Here is a 21,461-nt window from a genome sequence, read left to right on the forward strand (position 1 = left end):
TGAATCCAAGAAGAATAGTAGAAATGCATGAATTAGATGTTCTTACTGCTTTAACAGCTCAAGCGGCCTCCTTATCTAAGAAGTTTGATTCATTTGGAGTTCATGCCATTCAAACCCCTACTGTTACATACGAGATTTGTGGAGACAATCATTCAGGAGATATGTGCCTTAATAATCCAAAGTTTCTCGATTTTATTGGTAACAAGCAGAATAATTCATACTCCAACTATTACAATCCACGCTAGAAAAATCATCTGAACTTCTCTTGAAGTAACAACAATCAAACTATATTCTCTTTATCTACAAACCCATGTTCTCACCGAGTTATCATCCTCAAGCTCCTCCTAGAGAAAAGAAGCCTTCTTTGGAAGATCTAATGCATCAAATGGGAACCAACACTAATCAATTCATGACAGAGACTAAAACTCAACTCCAAAGTCAAGCAGCTTATATTCGGAATATAAATATTTTGTTGGGTTAGCTTGTTTCAATAATTAACAACCGTCCTCAAGGAACCTTGCCTAGTAATATAGAGATTAATCCAAAGAGAGACAGGAAGGAGTACTGCAAGGCTATCACATTGAGGAATGGAACAAACCTGAATGATATTGTCAAGGAACCAAAGGAACCGAATGTTTTAGTGGTAGAAGAGATAGTTTCTGATGAGCAGAGTGAACAAGAAAAAGAAACTACAATACAAGAGAACAAAAAGTCGGGCTTGGAAAAGATTACTCCTTATAACCTACCCCCACATTTACTCAATATTTCAGGAAGCAAAAACATGACAAGCAGTTTGCCAAGTTTCTGAATGTCTTTAAAAAGTTGCATATTAATATCCCATTCGCTAAAGCTTTAGAGCAAATGCCAAGTTTATGAAAGATATCTTGACCAAAAAGAGGTTATTGAGTGAATTTGAAGTAGTGGGTTTGATTGAAGAATGTAGTGCTATCATTCAAAGGAAACTTCCAGCAAAGCTTAAGGATCTAGGGAGCTTCACTATATCATGCACTATAGGTAATCAATTTTTTAGTAGATCTTTATGTGATTTAGGGGCCAGTATTAATCTAATGCCACTATCTATATTTCAAAAATTGGGATTGGGAGAAGCCAAGCCTACTACTGTGATAATCTAGTTAACAGATAGATCATTGAAGTATCCAATGGGGATAGTTGAAGATGTGCTTGTTAAGGTTGACAAATTCATATTTCCTATGGATTTTATTGTTCTTGATATGGAGGAGGATAGGGATGTTCTACTCATTCTTAGCAGACCATTCTTAGCCACAAGCAAAACTCTTATTGATGTGCAAAAGGAAAATCTTACTATGAGAGTTCAAGATCAAGAGGTGAAGTTTAATGTGTTCAAAACTATGAAGTTCCCCACTGAAGAGCTTGAAGACTACTATAGAATTGATGTAGTGGACACATGTGTTCGATATGACCGTGAAGAAATACTCCCATCTGACCAGCTTGAATTAGCAATCCTTAATGCATACAATGAGAAAGATTTGGAATGTTTCGAGTTGGTGAACTAATTGGAGGCTACGCCAAAATTTAGTCGTTCTAAACCAAAGTTTGAGTTGTTAGAAGTGTCATCATTAGGCTCTCATTTGAAACCTTCAATTCAAGAACCACCATCATTAGAGCTCGAGCATTTTCCTAGTCATTTGAGGTATGTTTTCCTTGGTGAATAGCCTGTTTTGTCGGTTATTATTTCTACCTCTCTTAAGACTGAACAGGAAGACAAGTTATTAAAGGTGTTGTAAGAGTACAAGAAAGCGTTGGGATGGTCCATAACGGATATTAAGGAGATTAGTCCGTCTATTTGTATGCGTAAAATCCTTATGGAGGATGATCATAAATCCTCTATTAAGTACCAAAGTCGGTTTAACCCAATTATGAAGGAAGTAGTAAAAAAGAAGATTCTAAAGTGGCTTGATGCAGGCATAATTAATCAAATTGTTGATAGCTCATGGGTTAACCCGGTGCAATCTGTACCGAAGAAGAGAGGAATGACTATTGTGACGAACGATAATAATGAGTTTATCCCAATAAAGACAGTGATTGGGTGGCGTGTTTGTATGGATTATCGAAAGTTAAATAAAGTTACTCGGAAAGACCATTTTTCCTTGTCGTTCATTGATCAGATGCTTGATAGACTAGCACGACACTTTTATTATTGTTTATTTGATGGGTATTCACGATAGAATCAGATTACTATAGTACCTAAAGATCTAGAGAAGACTATGAGCCCATCTTACAAGGATTGGTCCAAGCGATTATACAACGCATTATGGGCTTATCAGACCGCCTACAAAACACCAATTGGAATGTCACCTTACCAATTGGCTTTTGGCAAGGCATGTCATCTCTCAGTCGAACTGGAACACAAGAATTTTTGGACAATAAAGAACTTGAATTTTGAATTAAAATCCACTGGTGAAAAATGTCTTTTGCAGCTCAATGAAATGGATGAGTTCTGTTTCCAAGCCTACGAGAATGTCAAGCTTTACAAAGAACAAACCAAAAGATGGCATGACAAGAAGATATTGGAAAGACATTTTGAACCAGGACAATGTGTCCTCTTATTCAAATCCCGTTTGAAATTTTTTCTGGATAAGCTCAAATCAAGATGGTTGAAGCCATTTACTGTGATTAAAGCACATCCACACGGAGCTGTTAAAATTTAAGATGAAATCACGAAGAACATCTTCAAGGTGAATGGGCAGCATTTCAAGCATCACTAGAATGGTGGAATTGACCATCAAAAATCTACCATCACTCTAGCAAACCCGAAATGACCTTAGACAAAGTGAGGCTGAAGACTTTAAAACAAGCACTTCTTGGGAGGCAACCCAAGTATTATAAACTCTATCTCTTCATTTATTGTGATTTTCATTATTTTTCAATTTCCATTAAAAAAAATAGGTTATTAGTTGGCTTTTATTATAATTTTTAGAATTTTCTTTAATTCTATTTAATTTTGTTTTGTTGAAACATGTTGGGAGTTTCTAAGCAAATCAAAGGCATTGGTAACATGACACAAGGCTTTGAAAATACAGATTGAAGAAGTCGTGGCCCTTACTCATTTACAGTCGTAGCATCTAAAGTAGACAGTAGGTCTTGATTTCACAGTTCGAAGAGTCTATGGCCTCAACCCTTCTCAAGTTGCGGCACTAGTCCGTGACAAACTAATCAGAAATATAAAAACATGAGCCGTGGCATCAACATCTATCGAGCAAAGGCATTGAGTTGTACACAGACAATTGAGAAGAAGAAAATAATTGGGGGCTGTGGCATCTAATTTTACTAGGCCGCGGTCCAAACTCGTACCTAAGTAGAAAAGGGGTGAACTTACCCTTTTCTTTCTAATGTACACAATTTCACAACCAAACCTCTATTAGGGCCTTTACGACACAATACCCTCTATCTCTCTCCCTCATCTTCAGTATTACTCTTACATTTCTTTCTTAATGTTCAAGGATGTCCATAGAAAGCTCAAATCCATGGGTACCATTTCACCAGAATTTGCCGATTCAATTACATCAATTCAGGTATTGAAAGCGCCATCAATCCGCGGGGTGCGTGGATCCGCTTTTGACTTTTGAGGTTTGGGAGTCGCCACCTAGTTATTATGGTCTAGGAATCGAATACTGACTCTAAATAGATAAAGAAACTAATCTACTAAAGAAAAACTAAATCTGGGGATCACATTACGGGGTTGGAAGGTGTTAGGCACCAACCCCGCCCGATCAATGCCGGTCTCTACTTATCCCAAATAAGACTACATTGCTAACAAAAACCTAGATAGAAAAATAAAAGAGATTTTACCTTCGAACACAACGGTTCTATTTCCTCATATTTGATAAAATTGCTGCTTATACCATACTCCTTACTTCGTTCTGTCTCTAGATTTGATTTCTGATCTTCGAGGCAAGGTATCTCTCTCTTAGATCAGGATTCTTTAAATTTTTTATTGTGGATTTTGGGGTGTTTTTGAAGGGTTTCTAAGGTGTTTTTCAAACTAAAATTAAAGTATGGGTGTTAGGTAAGGAGTTGGGCTTCAAAATTAGGGTTTGTGGGAGGCTAGGGAAGTTTTTTGACCTACTTCTCTTAGGATTTTTGATTTGATACGAAAATAGGGTGTGGAGGCTCCTCCTTATAGATTTTTTTCTTTTGGTTGGCTTAGATAGAATTAGTGTTTAATTAGAATTCTTTTAATTAGAGTTATATTTTAGTTGTAATTATTTTAGGTAGAGTTGTATTTTAATTAGAATCGTTTTAGGTAGAGTTATTATTTAATTAGAACTCTATTAGGATTTTGACTTTTGGTCTTATTTGATTGACTTTAAGATTTCGACTTTAGTCTTACTTGGTTGACTTTTAATATCTTGACTTTAGTCTTACTTAATTGATTTTAATTTTGACTTTAATCTTACTTGATTGACTTTAATACCTAGACTTTAGTCTTGCTTGATTGACTTTAATCTTTTTGGAGAACCCCCCTCTATTATATCTTTAATTCTTTGGACCCCCAAATGGAGGGGTCCTTAAAGAAATATCTTAGCAACCCTCAATAATTTTGCCTGAGAACCTGATTGATGGATTTTTTTAGTTTAAATTTTTAAATTAATTTTATTAATATTTTAATTTAATTATTTAACATTTTATTTATTAATTTCAAAATTTTTAATTATAAAAATTGTGAAATTATCGTTTTGCCCTCGAAGATGACTTTTCGCGTTATAAGTCGTTTTTTTTATGTTCTAGGATGTTTTAGAATCGGTTTTTCATAAGAAATTTAATGGAAAGGTTGATTTTTATCATTTATAAAAAAAATTTGTGTGGAATGATCATGAACTTTATGAGGGGTATTTTCGTAATATTGTCAAATTTGGTAAAATTTGACGAAATGATTTATTTGATTTCGATTTGTTGTTTTATGTGTTCGAAAGGGTTTTCCTAAATGTAATGTAGGCTCTAGGGATATTTTAAGGTTAGGAGTATTTTGGTAATTTGGTCATTTTTTAATGATTTTTATCATGAAACTTCTTTTTATTTGAAAAATGATGATTTCTAAGCTTTTGGGGTTATATTTCCTAGCGTAGCGTGGTTTCTATAGTTTTGGTAATTTGAGATACCTCATCCAGATTTCTGAAACATATCTGGTAACAAAATAAAGCATTGAAATAAACATCCATCATTGGGAACCGTTGCAATCAGATTAACGAGTTGATTAATCAGGCGAGTACAAAAATGGGGTGTTTACAGATGTCCCTCTTTGGCAGAGGGTTAAAGCAAACTAAATAGCAAATCTATTTTGGTAGATAGTGCGATATCCAAATGCCAAACCTAGTGACAGCTCATTTTGCAGCCTGATTTAGCAATTCATCAGAGTATTCGAATCATTGAGCGTAAAACTCTCCCCGAACTAAAAGGTTGTCAGGTCATTGAGCGAGAACTCTCATTGACAGTGTCAGATCCTTGAATTTTTAAAGAATTCTCATTGATTAAAAAGTGCAAGTGTGAGTGTGTGTACTGTGTGAAACTGAGTAAAAATATGTCAGGTCCTAGAGATCTTCTCTCATTGACAATAATGATTCAAAATTGAAATGTACTTATGCAACGAAAACAATCATGGCAAGGTTGAACAATGAGGTAATTGGAGTCATAATAATATAGGAACTTCATTAAATCCTATTTGAAATTCTTTTTTTAGAGTTCGAAAAAGTATGAGTCTCGTTTATCAGACTCGAACATATTGTAGCCACGCTTCTCGGGCTAAAGAACTTAAACAATCCTGTTAATTCAATATGATTCAAACAAAGCTGGAGTTTCATTTCTCAGACTCTGGCTAAGGTTTACAGGAACTTAAACAATCCTATTAAAATTGGAGTCTCGTTTCTCGAACTCGAACTAAGGTTTATAGGCACTTCAAAAAACATATTCATTTTACGATTTAAAAAGTTGGAGTCTCGCTTCTCGGACTCAAACCTAGGTTTGTAGGCACTTCAAAAAACCTACTCATTCTATAATTCAAAAAGTTGGAGTCTCGTTTCTCGGACTCGAACTTAGGTTTATAGGCACTTCAAAAAATCTACTCATTCTATGATTCAACAAGTTGGAGTCTCATTTCTCGGACTCGAACTTAGGTTTATAGGCACTTCAAAAAGTCCACTCATTCTATGATTCAACAAGTTGGAGTTTCGTTTCTCATACTCGAACTTAGGTTTCTAGGCACTTCAAAAAGCTTACTCATTCTTTGATTCAACAAGTTGGAGTCTCATTTCTCGGACTCGAACTTAGGTTTGTAGGCACTTCAAAAAGTCTACTCATTCTATGATTCAACAAGTTGGAGTCTCTTTTCTCGGACTCGGACTAGAACTTAGGTTTGTAGGCACTTCAAAAAACCTACTCATTTTATGATTCAAAAAATTGGAATCTCGTTTCTTAGACTCGAATTTACTAAGCCACGTTTCTCGGACTTAGATTTATAAGAACTTAAATAACCTTATTAATTCATTCTATGATTCAAAATCGAGCTCAAAGTTTGAAAGATTGGGCCTTTATTGGCTTATCATGCATCTGGACTCATAATTATCATTGGACTTCATTGGACTTCTAAGTAAGATTTTTCTTTTTATCATGTGATTAAGAACAAAACTTTAGAATTAAATGACTTTCAAAAATACCCCTAGTTTCAAGGTTGGCTTTAACTAGAACTTGACTACGAAACTGATGGAATGGATTATGTTTGAAAAATATGGACTTTGATGTATGACAGATAGAAGAACTGATATTCCTTTAAATTTAAGACTCTTAAGGTTATTATATGTGCAATACGAGATTGATCATTTCCTTTCGAATTTCTTTTGAAAAATACTTGAGCTGGACTTTAAAAAATCTTGATAAATATTAAAATAGAAGATCTTTCTCTTCAAAGTGGTTGATGGTTCTACATCTTCCATTAGCGAACACTTAAACAAGTAAACATACTTTTGAAGATCCTACAATGTTCAAAATGACTTCTGATTTTTTCAACTTCAACATTATTTTCGTCTCGACTTCAACATTGTCTTCGTCGGATGTGAGCTCTTGGCTGAAAAAAGAATATTGTGACTTGAATTGTTCTGCATTTTTAAGTTTCTGCACAAGCTTCCTTCTAAATTTTTCTTTTTGATGGGACATTTCCTCCCATTTGATGATGCCATAATTTTTGCCTAGATCGCCTTTTCAGATTTTCAATCTAGCTGACTTTATTTTTCTTTTTCTAATGATGCCTTGATTTTTTCCTAGGTCGCCTTTTCAGATTTTTAACGTAGCAGGCTTTCTTTTTTTATGGTTATGCCCTAAATTTTGTCTAAGTCATCTTTTCAGATTTTCAACTTAGCGGGCTTCTCTTTTTTTCTTGATGATCTTGAATAACCAACTCGACAACTTCTTAGTTCCCAGCACCTTAACCGAATCAATTAACATTCAGGAGGACTTAATAGGTGGGCTTAGGATATGGTTTAGAAAGAAAAGATATAAGGTTCAAGTTCCCAAAATACCCCTAGTTTGATATTCTCTCTTTTCTGTCAATTATTTTGATTTTTTCTAAATGTCCCTAGTTTGGCATTCTTTTTTTTTATCAATTTTTTTTATTTTTTTTCGAATGCCCTTAATTTGGCATTCTGAACCTTTCAATAGGGGATTTTTCTTTTAGATGACACTTTTTTTAAGAGAATACACTTATTCTTTGCGTGACCGGGCCTGAAGTAACTTCTCAGGTTTCCTACGTACCCCAAATATTTCTTTTTTTTTGGATCAGGTCAAAACGTAGTTCATACTAAGATTCCCTCCCAAGGTTGGTCGATGTGATTTAGCAAAAAATAGGCTATTATTTTTTGAAGGTTGCAAAGGGTTAGAAATGTTATCTTTTTCTAGGTAAAATAGGAAAATAGTTCGACCAAAGAAGGCTTCCTTTGGTGAAATACTAATTAATTTAGTCAAGGTTCTAGGAACTCGGTATCTAGATTGCTCTATCGAGTAAAGTCTTCTTTTGAGAATGAGTAATCTTCAGTCTTCTTCTGAGAAAGAGTAATCTTCAATCTTCTTCTACGAAATTGAGTGTGATTGAGTTCTTTGTATTTGACATTGACTCATTCAATCTTTTCTAAATTTTGAAAGAAATCTCATATTCTTTTGTGAATGAGAACTCTCTTCACTCGAGTAAAAAACATGATGAATCCCTTCTTGTGGATCTTAACACCTTTGTCGATGGTTTCAACTACATCATTCTTGACTGATAATATTTGATTTTGAAGTTCATCCTCAATTTTAGAACTTGATCTATTTTAATACAATCTATCAATATATCATCACGAGACCAAGTAGGAATGTTATTGAATTTCTCAAGTAAGTTTATAATTATCTCATGTTCCCCTAAGAATAATGTAGTACTAATTTGTACTTCTTGAGTGTACTCTTTAATTCCAATATTTATCAAATTTGATTAGGGAGCTTTAAGTCATTTCTTATGTTAGATTTTATGTTCATATCATTATTGCACACAGGATAATCAAAAACTTCTTTATTTATTGGAATTGAAAAGAACATAGACTGACAAACCTTACTAAAAGCCAAAAATAAAGATGACTAACTGAATTCAAAGACTTACGCAACTGAAGCTAAAAAAAACTAAGAAGACTTACAAGACAACATCATTCTGAATGGAGGGACACAATTCTAGAGTGTATGTCACTTCGGTTATCTTCGATGGATGACTTGAACTTGCCTGCTTTTACTATCTCTTCATATTCTAATTCAAGCCTGTCATATGCGGGACAACCCGTTGTTTCAATAATTTCTCTATTCTTCAATTCTGTCACTGCCTTAGGGTAGTTAAGCTCATTCTGGCATGGAACGAATGCACTGTTAAGATCAATTGGATGAATGAAGGAAACTGGGTCAATTGATTCAATTTTGGATATGGATATTAGGTTTAGAGTAGGAGGGGGTTGATTTTGAAAGGAAGGCAAAGGGTTAGTCTTAACATTGGATGCGGTAGGAGTAGGTATGGTAACATTTCCTTATTCAATCAAGTCTTGGATAGCATGACAGAGAGTAATACACCTGTCAAGAACATGACCAGGTATCTGATGGAATTCACAGAATTGTCCATTATCTATGTTTGGGAGAAGAGGATTAGGTAAAGGCTTAAGTTGTAAAGGTGTTAATAATCCTTTTTTCATTAATTTTTGATAAGCAAGACTAAGGGACATTCCAAGATTGGTAAACTGTCTCCTAGGTTTAGCTTGTAAAAGTTGAGTAACTTGAGGAGATAGTGCGAAGGAGGTGTTGGCCACTTGTAAGGAATTGACATTAGGTTTGAAATGTTTGGATTTTGAATCAGACGAGTTATCAAAAAGTCCCAAAGAGTAGGCATCCTCAACTTGATTTACAGCCTCAAGGAGGGATTAAAAAGTGGGAAAGTATTGAGGCATCAAGTACTTAACATAATTTGGAGTGAAATTCTTGATGATAATCTTGAATTGTTCTTTCTCTTGAGGTCGGTGCCATAATTGAGCGACTTTAGATCTCCATTGAGCAATGAACTCAGTGAAAGTTTCCCCGGGTTTCTATTTAGTAGTTTATAGGTCTCTTCTTATGAGTTCAATATCCGTGTTGAATGAATATCGACCAATAAATTCTTTCATCAATTTATTCCATGTTCTTACCCGAGATGAGTCCAATGACATTAACCAACGTAGGACAGGACCTGTAAGGGTTCTTTGAAAAAGTTGAGCCATCTGTTCTTCATTCAGACCTTGAGATTACATTATGCCGACATATACTTTTAAGTGAGTCCTAGGGCATCCAATAGCGTCAAACTTCTCCATATCTAGCATTGTGAACTTCTTTGGTAGACGGACTGTGAGAAACAAGGTCATTACTCTGAATCCAAGAGTAAGACCATCGGGGTCTTTAATATTCTTCAAAATAGTTTCAACCTGAGTTATTCGATAAGCTAGGACAGGGTCGACGTGTAACTGATCATCTTCTTAGTTTTCAACGAGGTCAAACACATCTTGAGGTTCTATAGCTTTATCTTTTCCCTTTTCAATTTTCAGGGATTCGATTTGTATTTGGACAGAAGCAATAATCTGTGTTTGAAAAGATTTTAAAATCTGACGGAGCGCAGCTTCATCCATGGTATTTGTTTCTTCTCGTGACAAAGACTGACTACTTGGCAATAGTTCTCTAAAAAGACGGCTTTTACCACAGACCCAAAATGGTACAGATGGAGGTTTAGAACGTTTAGGACCAATTATCACTTGATTGGAAGTAAACCAAAGTTAACCATTGACTTTAAAGGTTGGACTCTTAACCACATGATTAAAATTTCGATATAGAATAGCCCAAGTCCGATGGAAAATATCGAATCCAAATGCACTATAAGTCTATAGTGACCAAGAAAGTGAGAAAGGTTAAACGCGGGTTTACCCCTGATTGGGATTGAACCTTTGATTAGACAAATTAATTTGATCCTAAGATCGAATCTTTCTATACAAAGTGGTCTGGATCTTTAAAAGTGAAACCAATTAATCCAACTGATTTGGTATTGATCAATTTGATCCATTTGTCAATTGAGCCAACTGATTTAAGTGATTCAACTTAATCGGTACATTTCACTGATTGGGTTGGACCGATATTGCGGGTTTTGTTTGATCAGTTTAAACCAGTTCACCTACTTACCTGTTGGTTGGATTAAATTGAGCAATCCGGGAACACCCATAGTCAGTTCAGGTCGTGACCTATAGGAAAGCTTCTAGCCTCTAGGTTTACTACATGCAATGCAATTTATCTGGCCACCTTGCCCAAGCACACGTATATACCTCTCGATACGTGGTGACTTGGTTTGATATACCGTATAGGTGATAATCTAAAACTTCAACTCACTTCTCTGAAGTCAAAAATAAACAATTTGATCCTCAGTTGAGAGGTGGCGCACAATGCTGAGAAAGGGCCCACTTAAATACCTCTCGTCTAGAATAGATGATAAGGTCCCAATAATTTCACTTTAGGACCGTAATTTCTCCGAGATTACTATTGTATAAATACTAGTTCCCTTAAAATAATAATAAATTTTATTTTAATCCCAAATTAATGTGGTTAACAATAGTTTGTTACTAATTTCAGGTGAAAAGGGCTCATTCGGAAATCAACAAAAGAAATAATAATTACTGTTACAACATGCGAGCAAAAAGGAAGTATCCGGCAAAATCTCGAGGATTTTGGACGCCACGTCACCGCGCCGCGGCTAGCCATGATCGCGCCGCGGTCATTTCGAGGAATTGGCCCTCGAGATTTTCATAGAAGCTTCGGTGGTTGTAACTGATTGGGTCATTCGAATCGAATTATCCGCCAAATCACTCCGATTACCCGAATACGAACATTATAAATTGGGAGGTTGATTTCAAAGGAAGGGGCTCTTTTCCTCTTCTCTTCTTCCATAATTTTTGATTTTTCTTTCTTTCTTCCCTGTAATTTTTCCTTTGGGTGAGCTTTTGAGTGTAGTGAGAACATCAAGAGTAAGCCATTGGCTCTATTGTAACTCTTTTGAGAGATTATCAAGAAAGGAATCAAGTTGCATTTCTATTTTACATTTTCTTTCCATCTATCTTCTTGCTTGTAGTATTGTTGCAATATAACCCTTGCAATGAGTGGCTAGATCCTCATTAGAGAGATCAAGGATGCCGAAGCAAGTTTATCCCTCTAATGTAGTTTTAATTCCTTATTTTGCTTACATGTTTACTATTCTAGAAATTCTACTTTGATTAGATGATCTACTTATATTTCTGATTCAAACTTTGATAGTCATTACTTAGATAAGTTCAAGAACGGCTATGCTCTGTGAAGAATCTGAATATAAGCTAGGTAATCTCAATTAAATCTGAATTTTCATGAATGTCTCTTGGTTACCTTTGATAATTAACCGCTCTCCACCTTCCGATCCATGAGCAATGACTTGCTACATGGATTGAGTTATTCTTGGAATTGATCTGCATTATGGATAGTTTGCAAAAGCTGATTTGATTTCTCTAAACCTCCTTTTTTATATCTTCAATCTCTACTTTCTATTTTTATTTCAAATTGCAAGTTAATTTCCATTTCATTTGTGCAACAAATCAATTTTGTTTTTAAGAAAAATCTGTTTTCTAATTCTGTTTTTGTTTCTAACCGAATGAATCTTTGAATCTTCATTGTCCCTGTGGAACGAATTCGACTTGCCCAAAGTCTTAATTCACATCTTAATCTCTGCATTTATTTAGCAAGATCTACAATCGATCAAAATGGCGTCGCTGCCGGGGACAGCGAGTTGATTCATTTTCCAATTCGGAAAGTTTCCGAAACAGTTTCCGAAACAGAACCGAATGTGTTTTGCTTGAAACAGAAGCCAAACGAACAGAAAAAAAATTTGAAAAAAATTTCATTACAATCCTCAGGATATCAGAAACCATTTCCAATTTGAAAAATCGATTTTCATCAAAATTTTACCGCGCCGCGGTTGTCCCTTGGTGCGCCGCGGTGACGTGGCAACATTTTCTGCTGATTTTTGTTGGAAAAGTTTCTAACATCATGGACATTGTAATGGTCATATTGGTTTTTTTTTCTTAGTATTCTGATTTGAATAATTTTGTTCTGTTCAGGTGAAGGACTCGACGGAAGTCAACGAAAATTGACGAAAGGCGACACGTGAAATTTTTATCCATTGAATTGATTCTAGCACCAAGAAGATCAGCAAATTCAAATTTTCTCTGCATTTTTTATTTTTCTTAGAAAACAATTTGTATTAGGTACTTGAATTTGTATTAAATTTTAATTGTATCCGAGAGGGCTCGGATTGTAATAGAATTAGGGACGGACGATAGTGGGACGAAACTATCTCAGCCCCTCGGGTTCGTACACCAAATTTGGTGTTGGTAGCCCGAGTCGACTCAACTCGATCATCCCCCGTCTAGAACGGGAGGTAAATTTCAAAACACTCACGCATCACTCGCTAGTGAGTTTCTGTAATGCTTTTGAGTGACTAATTTGTACACATTGGATTGCACCTAGTAACAAGGGCACCCTACGAGGATGGCACCATAAGATAAGAGTCGGAGTTCATTACCGATATCTTGCCCTTCTAGGAAACTCAAATTCACAACCAATTAATTAATTAAAATTAATTAGACTGGACTCTAGGTTCCATCGAGCTCATTAAGCAAAGCTAATCAAAAGTTGCACCAATTACACTTCTTGATCGTGAACAGTGCCTAGCGCAATCTTGCCTTGTAGTTCTACGTGAATTCAGGGGATAGACTACGTCTATTCAAGACGAGAGGTGATCTAAGAGTGCCCTTGCTCAGCATTGTGCGCCACCTCTCCTCTGGAGATTAAACTGGCTGTTCCGATTTCAGAGATTTGGGTTGGAGGCTTTGATTAATCCTTTGAACCAGTTAGGAGCTGTCTAGTAATAGGCACCCTTCTCACGTGTGAATTTCTCCCTCTTATTGTGTGCAATTGGTAGTGTATGTTAGGTAGGAGATCGCAGAAAAATCCAATTGTATTTGATCCGGAGATCACAAGGTCTCACCCTCTACCTAAGGTTAGAAGAGAAAGCGACACCGTTCTCACTCCACCAGTCCCAGAAATGGATCCACATCCACTTCCACCTCATCACATCCATGAGGATCAACGAACACTCAATGAGTTGTTCGCACCTATTACTGCCAACCATCCATCATGTATAATTCTACCTGCCGCTAACGTGGCACAATTTGAAATTCGGGCAGCCACCATCAATATGTTGCCCAAATTCCACGGTTTCGAAAGCGAACAACCGTACAATCACCTCAATAAATTCTTGACCTTATGCCAGACATTCAAAAATGGTCACCTCGACGATGAGAATGTCAAGCTTAGGTTATTTCCACTCTCTCTTGAAGACCATGCTGCAGCTTGGTTAAACTCATTGTCCTCCAACTCTATCACTACGTGGGATGAGTTGTCGAGAAAATTCATGGCCAAATTCTTCCCTATGGCAAAGACGGAACAATTCAAAAATGCCATTCGGAACTTCAAGGGAAGACCGGATGAAGAATTCTCCCAGACTTGGGAAAGGTTCAATGACCTTCTTGTTAAGTGTCCGCACCATGGGATAGACAAAGCCCAATTAGTTAATTTATTTTATCGTGGTCTCCCAATAGCCCAGCGTATTCTTCTCGAGTCTATGCATCAGGGTAAATTCATGAATCAAACTCCTAATCAAGCTTATGAATTCTTAGTCGAATTGACTGAGAATGCTCGAAATTGGAGCACAAACATAGGAGATTTCGATAGAGGAGATTTAGGAGTCAAGAAGCCGGGCATGTATGAGGTTAAGTCTGACCCTGAACTCAAGAATGTCATGAATAGCCTTGTGAGTAGCTTACAAAGTCTCAATAAGAAGTTCAACGCTTTCAGTGTCAAATCCAACTTCCACGAAGCCACTCCAATTCTACAAGTCGCCACAGAGACATTTTCATCATGTCAGCTGTGTGAGAATTTCAATCATTCTACGGAGAATTGTCCCACCTTGACTCTCTCGCAGTCAGAGCAAGCCAATGCTGTTGGAAATTATAGCACATATAGGAAATCCACTCCTAACTCCTATAGTCAGACGTACCATCCCGATAATAGGTTTCACCCCAATTTCTCCTATCGACAAAGTGAACCTATCCAATCAGGAGGTCCTCCAGGGTTTCAGAAAAGTTTCAATCGTCAAACTCATGCTAGTACGAACCTATCTTTGGTTCCGCAACAATCCTATTCTTCACCTCAAAATTCTGATCAACGGAAGATCGTTGTCGACCCTATGACCAATTACTCTCCTCCGGTTGCTCAACCAAACTCAGCATTAGAATCAATGATGGCTGAGATATTAAAGCAACAACAGCAACTTATACAGCAACAAATCCAAACTACCCAGAACCAGTCTCAGACCAACCAGGTCACTGCGCAAGCAATCAAAAATTTAGAGGTTCAGATGGGTCAGTTAGCTTCATCCATAGGAGAGAAAAACAAAGGCCAGTTTCCCAGTCAAACTGTGCCAAATCCAGCAGGAACTGTTCTAAGAGGACAGTATGAAATCAATAGTCAGGCAGGTCCCTCTAATTCTGTCCAAGCCGTCCACACCTTACGATCTGGTAAATTGGTAGACAATAAAGTTGAAATGCCTGAGGAGGTTCTATCCAAAGAAACAACCTCTAGTGCACCTTCCACAGAAAAAGAAGACCAGTCTAAGGAGACACCTCCTCCTTTCGAAAGTCGAGTAATCATTCCCAAAGCTCCATTCCCTCATAGACTTCTAGACAACAAAAAGGGAAAACAATTGGAAGGAATTCTATAAGTATTCAAAAATGTTCAAATAAATATTCCCTTCCTTGACGCAATTTGTCAAATTCCCTCATATGCCAAGTTTCTCAAAGATCTCACCACAGTGAAGCGAAAAACTCCTGTGCCAAGAGAGGCTATGATGACAGCCCAGTCTTCCTGTCTGATTCAGCAAACAATTGTTCCTAAATTCAAGGACCCAGGCTGTCCTACAATTTCTGTGCACATTGGAGATACGATGATTGAGAAATGTCTATTAGATCTTGGGGCTAGTGTGAATCTTTTGCCTTTCTCAGTCTACCAGCAATTAGGTTTAGGTGAACTTAAACCTACAGATATCACTCTGAGTCTAGCAGATAGATCGGTGAAGATTCCCAAGGGAATAGTGGAGGATGTGATTATCAAGGTGAAGGATTTCTACTTTCCTATCGACTTCGTGGTTCTTGACACTGAACCTGTCATTAACCCAAATTCTCATGTTCCAGTCATCTTAGGAAGACCCTTTTTAGCCACTTCCGATGCAGTCATCAAGTGTCGCAATGGTATCATGACCCTATCATTTGGGGACATGAAGGTCAAAATGAACGTCTTCCAAAATAAATTTCAATCTACTGACATGGATGATTTTGAAGAAGTCAATATGATCGACACCCTGGTCAGTAGCACATTTAAAGAAGCAGAGAACAAGGATCCGCTAGAAGAGTATTTTGGCCAATTCGGCCTTGAGTTTGATACTGAGAAATCCATCAGGGAGGTGAACTCTCTTCTTGAATCTGTCCCTATGATGGATTGGCAGCCAAAAATTCAGAGTCTGTCCTCTCTCTCGTCATCCCCAATAGTGGAAGAATTCCAAAGCTTGAGTTAAGCAATTGCCTGATACGCTGAAATACGCATTTTTGGGTAATGCTGAAACCTTCCCTGTCATTATCTCCCCTACTCTAGAAAAATCACAAGAAAATCGGTTACTTGACGTTCTGCGCGAAAATCGAGAAGCTATTGAGTGGACCATAGCTGATATCAAAGGCATCAGTCCTTCTGTGGTCATGCATCAAATTCATCTTGAGGAAAATTTCAAACCATCGAGAGAACCACAGAGGCGACTCAATCCAGTGTTACAAGAGGTCGTCCGAAAAGAAGTCATCAAACTTTTAGATGCGGGTATTATATACCCCATCTCAGATAGTAAATGGGTTAGTCCAGTTCAGGTTGTCCCTAAAAAGTCGGGTGTCACAGTTGTGACCAATCAGGATAATGAACTCATACCTACTCGAGTCCAAACCGGATGGAGAGTTTGTATAGACTACCGAAAACTAAACACGATGACACGTAAGGATCACTTCCCTCTTCCATTCATCGATTAGATGCTTGAACGTTTAGCCCGTCATGCTTATTACTGTTTTCTAGATGGATATTCAGGATACAACCAGATTCCAATAGCCCCAGAAGATCAAGAAAAGACAACGTTTACCTGTCCATTTGGGACCTTCGCCTATCGACGTATGCCTTTTGGGCTATGTAATGCTCCTGCCACCTTTCAAAGGTGCATGTTGAGTATATTTTCTGATATGGTCGAAGACTTTCTTGAAGTCTTCATGGATGATTTTTCTGTATTCGGGTCGAGTTTTGATGACTGTTTGAATCATTTAAAGCTAGTTTTGAAAAGATGTCGAGAGAAGCACCTCGTGCTAAATTGGGAGAAGTGTCATTTCATGGTCACCTCTGGGATAGTTCTCGGGCATATTATTTCCCACAAAGGAATTGAGGTAGATAAAGCCAAAGTCGATCTCATCGCAAATCTCCCTCCACCTAGAACTGTGAAAGAAGTTCGTTCATTCCTAGGGCACGGCGTTTTACAGAAGGTTCATCAAAGACTTCGGAAAAATTTCAAAACCCTGTGTGATTTGTTAGCCAAAGACATTTCTTTCGAGTTTTCTACAGCTTGTTTATCCGCTTTTGAGAAGCTGAAAATTGAGTTGACCTCAGCACCTATTATCCAACCACCCAATTGGGATCTCCCATTTGAGGTGATGTGTGATGCATCCGATTACGCTATAGGTGCTGTATTGGGGCAACGATTGAAAACTCCCCCTGTCATCCAGTATGCCAGCAAGACGCTTAATGATGCCCAGCTCAATTATTCCACCACGGAAAAGGAACTACTAGCAGTAGTTTTTGCCTTAGATAAATTCTGTTCCTATCTTATAGGGTCCAAAGTAGTCATTTTCACTGACCACGCAGCGCTGAAATACCTTCTTGCTAAGAAGGATGCGAAGGCGAGGTTGATACGATGGATCCTTCTTCTTCAAGAATTTGATATTGAAATTCAAGATAAAAAGGGATGCGAAAATGTGGTTGCAGACCACCTATCTAGGCTAGTAGTTGAAACTCTCTCTAACTCTCTTCCGATTTCTGAAAATTTTCCTGACGAGCAAATCATGGCAATTTCTAATTCTGACACACCTTGGTATGCTAACATTGTCAACTACCTGGTGACAGGTCAAACTCCCACCTCTTGGAGTAAACAAAATCGCCTGCGCTTCCTCGCTCAAGCCAAATGGTTCTTCTGGGATGATCCGTATTCATTTAAATACTGCCCAGACCAGATAATTCATCGGTGTGTTGATGAGAGAGAACAAAGTGGTATTCTCGAGTTCTGCCACAATCACGCTTGTGGTGGGCATTTTGGAGGAAAGAAAGAGAAAGCAGGCAGCTAAAATCTTACAGTGTGGTTTTTATTGGTCCACAATCTTTCGTGACGCTCATCTCTTTGCTAAATCTTGTGATAGATGTCAACGTCTAGGAAAAATCAGTCGAAGAAATGAGATTGCCCCAACAACCAATTTTGATCATCAAAACTTCGATGTTTGTTTGGGGCATTGACTTCATGGGTCCCTTCCCCATTTCACACGGATTCCAATACATTTTAGTCGCAGTCGACTACGTGTCAAAATGGGGTGAAACCACAGCTTGTCGAACGAATGATCATAAGGTTGTTGTTCAATTCTCAAAAACATAGTGTTTGCCCGATTTGGTACCCCTCGTGCTATCATTAGTGATGGAGGGAAACATTTCTGTAACCGAGTTTTCGAAAGCTTGATGCGCAAATATTCAATCACTCATAAGGTAGCTACTCCGTATCACCCAAAACCAGTGGGCAGGTCGAAATTTCTAATCGTGAGATCAAAACTATTCTTGAAAAAACCGTCAATCCGACTCGTAAAGATTGGTCCTTACGATTATCTGATGCCTTGTGGGCCTACAGAACAGCGTTCAAAACTCCAATAGGAATGTCCCCTTATCGGTTAATCTTTGGTAGAGCCTGTCATTTGCCAGTCGAACTTGAGCATCGAGCTTATTGGGCATAAAAACATTTAAATTTTGATCTAGCAAAGGCCGGCGAGCTTAGAAAACTTCAACTCACTGAGTTGGAAGAATTAAGGAATGATGCTTACGATAGCGCAAAACTTTACAAAGATCGAACGAAAATCTGGCATGATAGGCACATTCAGAGAAAATCTTTCCACGTAGGCCAGAAAGTGCTCCTGTATAACTCTCGCCTTCATTTATTTCCAGGGAAATTAAAGTCCCGTTGGACTGGACCATTTTTGATCCACAATATTCACCCTCATGGAAACATCGAGGTACTCAACCCAGCCAATGGAAATATTTTCCAACTCAATGGCCAAAGGCTGAAGCCATTTCAGACTCTCCCTCATCCATCAGAAAATGACTCATTTCTGAGTAATCCTGTGTACCAGGATTAGCTCTAATTCCATGTCTGGCTGAAGACATTAAACTTAGCGCTACTTCGGGAGGCAACCCTTGATTTTTGTACATATTCTGCGTGACCATGTAGGATTTATTTTTCAATTCTTTCTGCATTCACTAACTTTCTTTCAGGTGTACACCCTGTGTAGTGTGCTTTTCACTTTTACACCCTGCGTGGAACACTTCTTTTGGTTGTACCTACAACTTTTGCAATCTAATGACATCCACTTTCAGGTGTACTCTAAACCTCTACTCTTTAATCATTGAGGACAATGTTAAATTTAGGTTTGGGGGTGTGGATAGCACATTTCAATTATTAAAAAAAAAAAATTTACATGTTTTCGGTACATTTTTCAAAAATACCTTCATCAAAATTTTTATATGTACTGTCATCATACGAATTTTTAAACCAGGCTCATGTCCAATTTGTTTATAAATTCTTATTCCTCAGAAACAAGATATTTTGAAAAACAAAATTCACGCCACTTCTGATTGTAGTGAAAAAGTTATTTTGGATTAAGAGTTGTCTTCTTCGCTGTTTAGAATGAGAGGGAAAGCTTGAAAATACTGAACTTTGACATCCATGTCCTTTGGTTGGCTGAATAGAAGAAAAACAGAACTGTAGTTGATATTTTTGGAGACAGCAACCATAGGATTAGACTGGGTACCTTGAAAAGGGCTACCTGCTTTTTGAAAAAATAGAATATCGAAAAAAATGATAAAGCATGAAAAATGTTGAAAAGAAAAGCAGAAAGATGTGAAGGTTAAAACTGAAAAAGTGCAAATTGTGAAAAGAGTCCAATGAGACCAAAATAGTTCAGTAGGGTGAAAGCCGTCAATGGTAAAAACGTGAGTACACTGGAATATCACAGATAAAGCCCCTTAGAGGTATTAAAGTGAACATCCATACTTCTCACAATCCCAGACAGGAGGCTCAGTTTCGAGTTAGAAGTTAGGCAGACCCAACCATCTTACAGTTAAGAAGGAAAATCCTGTTCTGAAAAAATTTGTTACAATCAGAAAAATTTGTGCACACACTCAAGATATTTCTGAAAATGAGGAATAAAAAGAATTTTTACTCAAATAGACCTTTGACATGATTTTTGAAAATTGGTGTGATGGCATTATATACAATAATTTTGAAGTTGTTATATTTTAAAATGTTAGAATTTTGTGGGTATATTCACTGCAAACCCTCACGAGACAAACTCGTCCACTAGGGGTAACCTAGGGATTTAAGGGCTTATTGCATAAGCTAAATGCAGTCGGGAACCTCACGAAAGAGGAGTTGTTTACATTTAAGTTTTGCTCGGGACTAGCAAAATTGAGGTTTGGGGGTGTGATAAGGTCCCAATAATTTCACTTTGAGACCGTAATTTCACCGAGATTACCATCGTATAAATACTAGTTCCCTTAAAATAATAATAAATTTTATTTTAATCCCAAATTAATGTGATTAACAATAGTTTGTTACTAATTTCAAGTGAAAAGGGGTCATTCGGAAATCAACAAAAGAAATAATAATTACTGTTACAACATGCAAGCAAAAAGGAAGTATCCGGCAAAATCTCGAGGATTTTGGGCGCCACGTCACCGCGCCGCGGCTAGCCATGACCGCGCCGCGGTTATTTCGAGGAATTGGCCCTCGAGCTTTTCACAAAAGCTTCTAGAAGCTTCGGTGGTTGTAACTGATTGGGTCACTCGAATCGAATTATCCACCAAATCACTCCGATTACCCGAATATGAACATTATAAATTGGGAGGTTGATTTCAAAGAAAGGGGCTCTTCTCCTCTTCTCTTCTTCCATAATTTCTGATTTTTCTTTCTTTCTTCCCTGTAATTTTTCCTTTGGGTGAGCTTTTGAGTGTAGTGAGAACATCAAGAGTAAGCCATTGGCTCTATTGTAACTCTTTTGAGAGATTATCAAGAAAGGAATCAAGTTGCATTTCTATTTTACATTTTCTTTCCATCTATCTTCTTGCTTGTAGTATTGTTGCAATATAATCCTTGTAATGAGTGGCTAGATCCTCATTAGAGAGATCAGGATGGATGCCGAAGCAAGTTTATCCCTCTAATGTAGTTTTAATTCCTATTTTGCTTACATGTTTACTATTCTAGAAATTCTACTTTGATTAGATGATCTACTTATATTTCTGATTCAAACTTTGATAGCCATTACTTAGATAAGTTCAAGAACGGCTATGCTCTGTGAAGAATCTGAATATAAGCTAGGCAATCTCAATTAAATCTGAATTTTCATGAATGTCTCTTGGTTACCTTTGATAATTAACCG

The 21,461-nt window shown here is 37.3% G+C and overlaps 1 protein-coding gene across 1 annotated transcript; it reads left to right on the top strand.

Annotated features, from left to right (window-relative positions):
- The first annotated feature begins 1,160 nt into the window (after positions 1 to 1,160).
- On the top strand, positions 1,161 to 19,163 carry LOC147384036 (uncharacterized). The gene is made up of 9 exons (XM_086426260.1): positions 1,161 to 1,526; positions 2,208 to 2,360; positions 2,460 to 2,651; positions 3,483 to 3,554; positions 14,867 to 15,016; positions 15,704 to 15,941; positions 16,816 to 16,896; positions 17,455 to 18,039; positions 18,973 to 19,163. The coding sequence occupies exons 1-9, from the start codon at positions 1,161 to 1,163 to the stop codon at positions 19,161 to 19,163; spliced, it is 2,028 nt and encodes a 675-aa protein (XP_086282386.1).
- The last annotated feature ends 2,298 nt before the right edge of the window (positions 19,164 to 21,461 follow it).

Source organism: Akebia trifoliata, chromosome 15, assembly GCF_017979445.1.
Source record: "Akebia trifoliata isolate Shusen 1 chromosome 15, ASM1797944v1, whole genome shotgun sequence".
Taxonomy (NCBI): Eukaryota; Viridiplantae; Streptophyta; class Magnoliopsida; order Ranunculales; family Lardizabalaceae; genus Akebia; species Akebia trifoliata.

What these genes read in the sequence shown, in the direction of transcription:
- LOC147384036 (XM_086426260.1), top strand. Translation starts at nt 1,161, where the DNA reads ATGGGGATAGTTGAAGATGTGCTTGTTAAGGTTGACAAATTCATATTT. An exon ending in ACCAATTGGCTTTTGGCAAG is followed by an intron (nt 2,361 to 2,459) that starts GCATGTCATCTC and finishes TGTCTTTTGCAG; the next exon opens with CTCAATGAAATGGATGAGTT. An exon ending in TGGGACCTTCGCCTATCGAC is followed by an intron (nt 16,897 to 17,454) that starts GTATGCCTTTTG and finishes ATTACGCTATAG; the next exon opens with GTGCTGTATTGGGGCAACGA.